Source organism: Carassius auratus, unplaced genomic scaffold (assembly GCF_003368295.1).
Source record: "Carassius auratus strain Wakin unplaced genomic scaffold, ASM336829v1 scaf_tig00001155, whole genome shotgun sequence".
Lineage (NCBI taxonomy): Eukaryota > Metazoa > Chordata > Actinopteri > Cypriniformes > Cyprinidae > Carassius > Carassius auratus.
Genome location: NW_020523344.1, coordinates 849243 through 859461, shown reverse-complemented (window position 1 = coordinate 859461; position 10219 = coordinate 849243). Strand labels below are relative to the sequence as shown.

The 10219-nt window shown below is 32.9% G+C and overlaps 1 protein-coding gene across 1 annotated transcript; it reads right to left on the bottom strand.

Annotated features, from left to right (window-relative positions):
- Positions 1-4811: 4811 nt before the first annotated feature.
- Positions 4812-8377, bottom strand: LOC113069245 (SOSS complex subunit B1-like). The gene is made up of 7 exons (XM_026242269.1): positions 8272-8377; positions 7868-7979; positions 6941-7079; positions 6695-6766; positions 6357-6432; positions 6219-6255; positions 4812-5077 (listed from the first exon to the last, which is right to left on the bottom strand). The coding sequence occupies exons 2-7, from the start codon at positions 7944-7946 to the stop codon at positions 4929-4931; spliced, it is 552 nt and encodes a 183-aa protein (XP_026098054.1). The 5' UTR covers positions 7947-7979; positions 8272-8377; the 3' UTR covers positions 4812-4928.
- Between the last annotated feature and the right edge of the window lie 1842 nt (positions 8378-10219).

The following is a 10219-nucleotide window of genomic DNA, read 5'->3' as shown; positions in this document are numbered from 1 at the left end:
TTCATTATTGATTGTATTGTAACAATCAGCCTTATCAGCCGAATTACATTAATTTTAAAATGGGGTCAGATTAACTGTGAGGGATTTGAGTGTTTAAAAAGATGAGTCAAACAACAAGAGTAAAAGTGAAAATCAAATATGTATTTACAATGTTCACAAGAGACTAAAAACAACACAATAAACAACACAGTAATCCTAGGCTGTCAAAAGAGTCTTTCCTTTCCATACCATTAAAACTGTCCTTAAGAATTCCAGTGTGCTGTAAGTCCCAATGTGAATGTGAGAAGTGTCCACCGATGTATATACAATCTAAAGTGGGTGATAATCCATTAAAGTGAAGAGATCCTCACCGATCATTAAAGTACATCGTATAGAAGTCAAAATTATTGTGCAAATATGATAAATATTGTAAGTCTGGCAAAATTTCGAATTAATAGTGAAAAAATATTTAAAAATATAATTTTCAAAATAAATCATACGATTATTTATAAAAAAAATTAATAATACTGCTATGTCCTAATTATTCACCCCCTATTCAACATTGCTGTTTTTAAATCACTCATTTGCATGGTGGGGAATAAAACAGTCTCAAAACACAATTAAGCTTTTAGAAACTCTATTAAAACTGAATTAGCTTGAGCCGTTACACATACAGTTAGCCCATGCATGTGTTGAAGTTGAGTAGCAAAAATGTCAACAGAGATCTCACAAAAGCTAAAGGGAATAAATATCATAGTACTATTAGTCAAGGCTATATGAAGATTTCCAAGACATTGAAAGTTCCTAGAGACACAGCTCTCAGCCTTATTCCTTAGCTTAAAGTGTGTTTTACCAGAAAACATTTAAGGGTGTTGAAGAAAAAGCACAATATCATAAAATGTTTAATCAGAGCAACTGAGAAAAACCTGCAATGTTAAGCCAAAGACTTGTAAGATGACCCGATGAAAGGAGGAAAACCATTTCAATGCAGTGTGTAAGAAGAACACTAGACAAGTATTGCCTTCATGTGGAGAAATCTTAATAAATACCACTCTTGATCAAGAAGAACAAAAGGACAACTTGAACTTGATAAAATACATTTGTGTTGACCTGTGGAGCTCTGGAGGAATGTTTTATGGCGTGATGTAACCAAACTGGAACTTCTTGGACCCATGGATCAGCGGTATGTCTGCTGTAAAAGGCAAAGCTCATAAGCAGAAGAACACCATCTCCATCCTCAAACTTGGAGGTGGATCAGTCCTGTTATGGGGTTTCTTTACTGTAGAAGGAAGTGGAAATCATGACTGTATGAAGGACATCATGGATTCTTTGAGGTTTCAGGCCATTTTGACAAGAATTGTGATGCCTTTGGTGCAAAAACTGAAGCTGATGATCACTGAACTTTCCTGCAGGACAGTCATCCCAAAGTACACATCCAAATCTACTTCTGCTTGGTTCAGGGATCAGTCATAGAGTGTACTTGAGTGACCTGTTCAGTCTCCAGGCTTAATTCTCATTGTGAATATCTGGTTGAATTTGAAGAAAGCAGTGGCAATGTGAAAACCAAAGATTATCAGTGATCTGGAAGCTTTTTCAAGCGAGGAATGGGCCAAGACTGTAATACAGAGGTGACAGAAGCTTCTAAACACTTACAAACAGCGTTTATTGGTGATTTTAAAGAATGAAAGATTCTGTTCTCACCAGAACTGAACCCCAGAGAGAATCTATGGGGTATTGTCAAGAGGAAAATGAGAAACAAGAGACCAAAAAATTATTAACTGAAGGCCACTGTCCAAGAAACCTGGGCTTCCATACCACCTCAGAAGTGAGTTGAGCCCCTACCAAGTATTGAGTACATGTACAGTAAATAAACATACTTTCCTGAAGGCCAACAATTCACTAAATTTTTTTATTATTATTACTGGTTTTATGAAGTATTCTAATTGGGTTTGTGTTTAATGGGAGTCAAAATCATCACAATTAAAAGAACTAAAGACTTAAACTACTTGAGTCTGTGTGCACTGAATTTATTCACAATTTGAGTTGAATTACTGAAATAAATGAACTTTTCAATGACAGTCTAATTTCTCGAGATGCACCTGTATACACTATACTAGTCAAAAGAAATAATGTTTTTTTTTTCTCAAGAATTCTCTTCTGCTCACCAAGCCTGCATTTATTTGATACAAAATACAGCAAAAATAGTAATATTGCAAAATATTTGTAATATTTAAAACAACTGTTTTCTATACTGTTACATTACAACTGTTAAAATTTAATATATTCCTGTAATTTCAAAGCTGAATTTTTAGCATCATTACTCCAGTCACATTATCCTTCATAAATCATTCAAATATTCTGATTTGCTGCTCAAATAAACATTTATTATTCTTATTATTATGTTGAAAACAGCTGAATAGAATTTTTGTCAGGTTTCTTTGATGAATAGAAAGTTCATAGGAACAGCATTTAACTGAAATTTTCTTGTAACATTTATCGGCACTTTTGATCAATCTAAAGCATTCTTGCTAAACAAAGTCATAAGTAATAAGATTTGTAGTATTCAAAAGTGTTGTTCAAACCACTAGAGTGTGGTAGACTTATGAAATGTGGAGAAATTTATCTTGGAATACAAATTATGCAGTTTGCAGGTTAAAGGCACATGAAATGCCATGTGCCTTAAGGAATGGTCAGATTTGCCTTTAAATCATGAAATACAGTGTGAACTGACGTGAAATGTCACATTATTTTCCAGTTTTGTTTTTTCTCACAGTCATGCCATGCACTTAAATGTAAAATAGGCTGAAAATGGCCTCCCAACCTTTATCATGGTGTCACCGTTGGGAGAGTTACTTTTGAACAATTTAGACACTATTTCATCTCATCTTGTCAACGTCTTATCGGCAAAGCATAAAAAAAGGTAAAAAAAAAAGTTGAAACAAATTAAAGTTTTTTTTTCCCCATTCCTTTTTATTTATATCAGAAATTTCTGCTAAAATACATCTGAAAATGCAAGTTAAAAAAAGTTTAAATGGTTGCATGTTTTCAGTGTTTAGGAATAAATGTTCTTTTTATTTGGCTTTTCTGTTTCAAAAACCCTCTGCGATGGACAATAATTACAATGTAAACTGTTTATGAACTCGGAGTTGGTCTCATGAATCATAAACATTTTTTTAGGAATCCATGAAGCTCTCTTATAAATTGCAATCACTGATCACATAGCAATAATTTTTTTAACAGTGCCGTGAAAAGGTTTTTGCCCCCTTTCCTGTTTTTTTTTTTTTTTTTTTCATTTAAGATTCACATCATCAAAAAAATTTTACATTACAAAAAGACAATGCAAGTAAATAAAAAAAAAAGTATTTTATAAGTCATGATTTCATTTATTAAGGGAAAAAAGCTGTCCCAACCTACCTGGCCCTACGTGCCCCCTCTTGTAAAATCATGAAAGAACTGTGATTATCCACATTATTTTAGAAAGTTACATTTCACTAGTCACACCCAGACCTGATTACTGTTGAATCAAGAAATCACTTATATAGAAGCTGTCTGACAAAGTGAAGCATGCTTCAAGAGCAACAAATCATGCTGCAATCTAATGAAATTCAATAACAGATAAAACTTTTTTTTTTTAAGTTTTAAGTTGACGTATCAGTCCGGAAATGGTTATAAAGCCATTTCTAAGGCCTTGGGACTGCAGCGAACCATAGATGGAGAAAACTTGGAACAGTGGTGAACCTTCCCAGGAGTTGCGGGCCAACCAAAATTACTACAAGAGCGCAACGACGACTCATCCAGGAAGTCATAAAAGAACACAGAACAAGATCTAAATAACTGTAGCCCTCACTTGTCTCAATTAAGGGCAGTGTTCATGATTCAACAATAAGAAAGAGACTGGGCAAAAACGGCATCCACGAGAGAGTTATAAGGCAAAAGCCCTGCTGACCAAAAAACCCCACAAAAGCTCGTCTCACATTTGCCAAAACATATCTTGATTTTCTCCAAGACTTTTGGACAAATACTCTGTGGACTGATGAGATAAAAGTTGAACCTTTTGGAAAGTGTGTATACATCTGGTGTAAAACCTAAACAGCATTTCATAAAAAGAACATCATACCAAGTCAAACATGGTGATGGTAGTGTGATGGTCTGGGGTCAGGATCTGGATGACGTGCCGTAACTGACTGAACCATGAATTCTGCTCTCTATCAGAAAATCCTGAAGGAGAATGTCCGGCCGTCAGTTTGTGATCTCAAGCTCAAGCACACTTGGGTTCTGCAGCAGGACAATGATCCCAAACACACCAGCAAGTCACCTCTGAATGGCTCAAGATAAACTAAATTTAGGTTTTGAAGCGGCCAAGTCAAAGTCCAGACTTAAATCTGATCGAGATGCTGTGACATGACCTTAAAAAGTCCTTTCAGGCTCAAAAACCCAAAGAAGACTGGGCCAAAATTCCTCAACAGCGATGTGAAAGACTCATTGCCAGTTATCCCAGATGCTTGATTGCAGTTGTTGCTGCAAAGGGTGGCACAAGCAGTTATCAGATTTACGGGGCAATTACTTTTGAACATAGTGGCAGGCAGGTTTGGACAGCTTTTTTCCCTTAATAAATGACTTGGGTTATCTCTGTGTAATTTTTCACATTTGTCTGATCTGAATCATTCAAGTGTGACAAATATGCAAAAAATAAAAATTATATAATAAAAAAACAGGATATATGTATATATGTATATATATATATATATATATATATATATATATATATATATATATATATATATATATATATATATATATATATTTATTTTTTTTAAATTTTTTTTTTAAATAAGCATTAAGCTCAAAGTTTAGCAATATAGGTTTTCAAATGAGACATGACACATAGCTGCTTACAACCATTTTGAAATTATTACTGTACACTATGCTAATTCGATTACTGAACAAAATCATCTTTTGACCATTCGCCGTGTCTCCTTGCCATTGCTCACAGAACTTCCTCCCACACCTGGACTTGGTGTCAACCTGTTTCCATTTGCATTAGTAGAGTTACCAGAGTCTTGAGTATTCATCCCATTTCCATTGAGAGTGTCATTACCTTCAAAGAGAAAAAATGTCTGTGGACCAGTATATTGAAGGAATACATTACATAAATAGGTTTATCAAATAACTGAAACCCAAGAGATTTTGAATTCTTACAAAATTATATATATATGTGTGTGTGTTTTTTTTCAATATTTAACAAATGAAAAGCATTCAAAAGAGCTGAACCTTGTAACGCCATTGGATCCTCAAATTCTCAGTCAAGTCTCATAACTCCATTCAGAATGAAGTAGCACCACAGATGTCTACTTCTTCATAATGCAAGGGTAAATAAAGACCTTATGTTTGGATAAGTACACCGTTTCCTTTACTCAAGAAACTCTGTCTATAAAAGCTAATGTTTTTGTGTGTTTAGAGAGCAGAGAAGAGTCTTAGTTTCTAGTTGTAGCCAATACACTTTTCTATGTTTTAAATATCCTATGCATAGCAGTTCTTATATATGTTGTGAGATTTTGGCCAAATGTATTATTAAACAACAGGAGAAACTGAGCACTCATATAACTACAATAAACTATAACCTGCAAACTGCTTAAAACATAATGCGAATAATAGTGTTGTAACGGTATGAGATTTTCACGGTATGATAATCGTCACAGAAAATATCATGGCCATAAGTTTTCACGGTATACGTATTAAACAATCGAAACTGATTTTACTTTATTTACTGATCACTGATTATTTATTAGTTTAATAACTTATATTTATCATTAATTATTCATTCAAATTCATAAATTCTGGTTTGACTTAATTTTTCTAGATTCTGTACTTTTATGATTTAATACAAATATACTATCAAAAATACATTGTATTGGTCAAAATTATTGATTTTTCTTTTATGCCAAAAATCATTAGTATATTAAGTAAAGATCATCTTTTACAAAGATATTTTGTAAAAAAAAAAAAAAAAAAATTGACTAGTAATATGCATTGCTAAGAACTTGAGAAAAGGTAATTTTCTCAATATTTGGATTTTTCTTGCACTCTCAGATTCCAGATTTTCAAACAGTTGTTTATAAATAGTTTATTTATAAATCTCAATTTAGAAAAATTGACACTTAAGACTGGTTTTGTGGTCCAGGGTCACATATCAAAACCTAAAAAAAGATTGGGAAACACTGGACACATTAAAAAGTTACCTGCAGGGGCAGCAATGCTGCTCTGGTCATTCAGTCCCTGACGGGTCACAAGAACATAGTGAATTTCCATGACCAACAGTTAAACATTTTAAATAATGATTTGATAAATTATTAAGACAGAAATCCATCTAGACATACCGTTTTATTAATCTGGGCCAAATATTCTGGATTTGGCTCACTAAAGTTTGGCACCTCTGAATACACCATGCAGAATCTAACAAATTGGATATAAAACATTAATTCATTCAAAATCAAATATTTTGGGCAAGATGAAGTTAATAAGGTAATAATGAAGGTAATATATATATATATATTTGTCTGTATTTGTATTTACTAATATAATATGTTTTTTTATGCAAAACAATCCATATTGAAATAATATACTGCTATGATAACCATACTGACATTTACAACAACAAAAAAAGAATGATTAAATAATAACTTCTTAATCATAATCTAATCAATAATCAACTCACTCTCCAATCTTCTGTAGTTCACCTCCCCTTCCAGTGTACAGCGTCAAACAGCCTTTAAAAACTGAGGCATAACTGCGGCAAAATACACACATACTAGCAATATTTACTAAACAATTATTAAACTGTTCACTATAATCGATTGTTTACAATATTACAGAATGAATGTGTCTTTTGAGCATAGTCAACATATGTTCAAATGTCTGAAAGAAATGTTCAATGTGCATCCCTGATCAAACACAGTCTCACCCTTTGGTCAGTCTGATGATGTCACCCGCCTGGATGAGGTCACCGACTTCGTCCCAAACCGAGACACTGATGCTGCCCGTCTTGTCAGCCACTTTACATGAGCGCACCTCGTGACCGTCTTTGGTCTTCGTCACTCGTCCTTGAATGAGAGTTTGAGAGAAGATTCAGAGTCCAGATGACTACGGTTGAGATTCGACTGTTACAGTATTTATAGCTAAAATCACAAAAGGAAAATATAATTTACAGTAATAATAATTTCATTTGAATTATTACATTATTTTAGAGTCATGTTTTTACCATCTGTATAATGGTGGTTGTCATAATACTTTAATAGGTTAAAAATAGTAATGTGGTATATTAACACTATTTCAGTTAATAAAATATACAATTACAATTACTTTTTTTTTTTTTTTTGTAGATTTTTAGTTCAGGCAATCATATCCGCTGTTAAATTTCATGGAATTGTTATTTATTAACACTACATTAATTAATATAATAATTAATAATTAATATACTTAAATATATTTTAAAAAGTAACTAAATGTCAATGACAGATGGAGCCAATAAAAAAAGTACAAAAATTCAAAGGATTAACATGAGTGCATGATGAATATGGGAAATAATAAAACCCTAGGGCATATAAAATAGGAAAAAGTTTTGCAGCGTTTAGTACCATAGTACAATAACAGAACTGTTTTTTAAGAGACTATAAAGCTTAAGCCATTATTAGAGCCACTCCAGTTATTCTCAAAATTCAGTATTGTGGGTTGCTAATATTGTTGGTTTCTGTATGATACAACTCTTGTGTTTTTCCTGTCGGTCGATGCTCACTTTAATAAAAAGCATTGCCAAATAATACAATATTAATGCAGTTAAATTATTATTATGTGCCTTCCTTCTGTTCAAGGTAATGTGTGGTTTGGACACCTGTTTCCAGCACGATGAAGATGACATTGAGATTCTTGAGTCCAGGTTTAATGTCCTTCACATGAGTCTCTGTGCTCATGATCAGTCTGCTTCTGCCCAAATCCTATAAAAACTGATACACAACATGTCAGTCCACATTAACTCTCACTATTGCAAGACAATACCGATGCATGTATGCAAATAACTTTTTTTTTTTTTCGTCGAACAAACATTCATTTCGCTGTGACGACACATGCACGTGCAACACTGACAGCTGATCAACAATACTACACATTTTCAAATCAGGAAACTAATGGAAACACCTCATGTTTAGCGCTGAGCTATGGATGCCTTTTCTGTTTAAATAGTAACGTTAGCCTACTACATCTGCAACACTTTGTGTGAATAATCTTAAAAATACTCACTTCTCGTAATCGTATTTAAGACACCAAATGTTCTGACAGCTGTCAATCATCACAGTTAACCTGTGCATTCAACTACCGCTTTCAGTGGTTGACGGTTTTTTTTTTTTCTCTACAACGTCATGACGCCATGTTTTCCGTACGTCATGGCGTAGTTATCCTTATACGACCTGCACAAGTTCAAACCATAGACTGTATAAAAATATATGCAGAATTTGTAATAGGTTGTAACATACATGTGTGTTAATCCCTGTTTAAACAGTCTATGGTTAATCCACATATGATAGATATCTAGGCTGCATGTAACGCGTTAAAAGCGTGCATTTAATCCCTAATTCATTTGATCCGAGGGAGTTTTCGACTTTTTAAGGTAACTTAAGAGTAATTAAAATAAGTGTGTTTAGGGTGCGTTTTGAAATAGTAGTTATATGAATGCACACGCTGACACAGCATACAAAATCACCTTTAAATCGCTGGACAAACTTTATAAATTGGAGCAACAAAGGATTTAATTAATGATTTATTTGAAAACTACTAGTCCCTTAGACGAATTTGTAAAGTTTGGCTTAATGCGTCAGTTTACATAACACTAATGTGCTAACGTTTATCTTTATTTGTTTCATTGTTTTGATCATCTGCTGAGCTTCTACGTTAACTTTCAGAAATGTCTTCAACGCATGTTACAGAAATGATTCACGAGTGGATATTAAAAAACACCTTCTTTTATTTAACACAAAATATTAAAGCAGTTTGCCACAAAAAGGTCGTTGTTTAATTTTCTTATTTGGTTGTTGTGAAGTACAAATGTTTTTTTCCTAAATCACCACATCCAGAATATTATGAGAAACAATTTTTCATCCCTCCTTGACTCATACATGTTAGAATAACAAGATCTATCATGGAACAGACTTTGGCAGAATATTCTAAGTTAAATATCTGTCAAAAAGTTTGTTATTATTTGTTTGTTTTTTATAAAAATTTTACAACAACAACAACAAAATAATTCCTCTTTGAATTTCCTAGACAATGGGGTGAAGGCGAAAAATGCAATGAAGGAATTTCATGTTGGTGGAAGGCTGGTCCACCACAGGTTATAAGATGTATGTGGCTCCCACAATAGTTCATTTTTCCATAAGTAACATAATCATCACGTAAAAACATGATATAATACATTTGGGGAGTGATTGTTTGATTTTCAGTCAGGTTTTGGTTACATTTAAAGTAGCCTATATAACTTGAGGGAAACTTAACTTAAAGTGTAAATGGGATAGTTCATACCCAGAATGAATAAATAAACACATTCATTCATTCATTTATTCATTGTTGTTCCAGTGAAAGTCAGTCAGGACCAACACAACATTATCACAGGTTTGGAAAGTTATTCAATTAAATAACAGAATTTTCTTTTTTTGTGTGAACTTTACTTTTAATGCAAAAATGTATTATATGTATATGGTGTTTTTTTCATATGATGAATATGAAAAAAATATATATATAAGAAATTTTGAATTTGATGGTACATTATCTTACATAAGCACTTGCAACAGGATTTTCTCTGTCCCTCAGGAATTATCTTGCAGTTGTATGCACTTGTCTATTGTCTTTCTAACCTCTTCACATTCAAACTTCATGAGCGTGCTAACACCTTGTTTACATATATTATATTGCACATGACAAGATGATAATGTTCTATGCAAATGCACTTTTTTCATATTTTCAGTAAATGCAATAGCTGACAATGCAAGTTCAATTCATCATTTAAAATAGGTACAAAAGGTAAATATATAATCAGTGACAGCATACAACCATATGCATCTGTAACTCCCTTCTGTATTATGAAATACATTTTTTAGTAACTATGGAGAAAAATATATTTATAGTAGGTAATGGTTTTCTTACTGTCACTTACATTATTGCACAAGTGCATAGTGCTAGTTAAATATAACGGGAT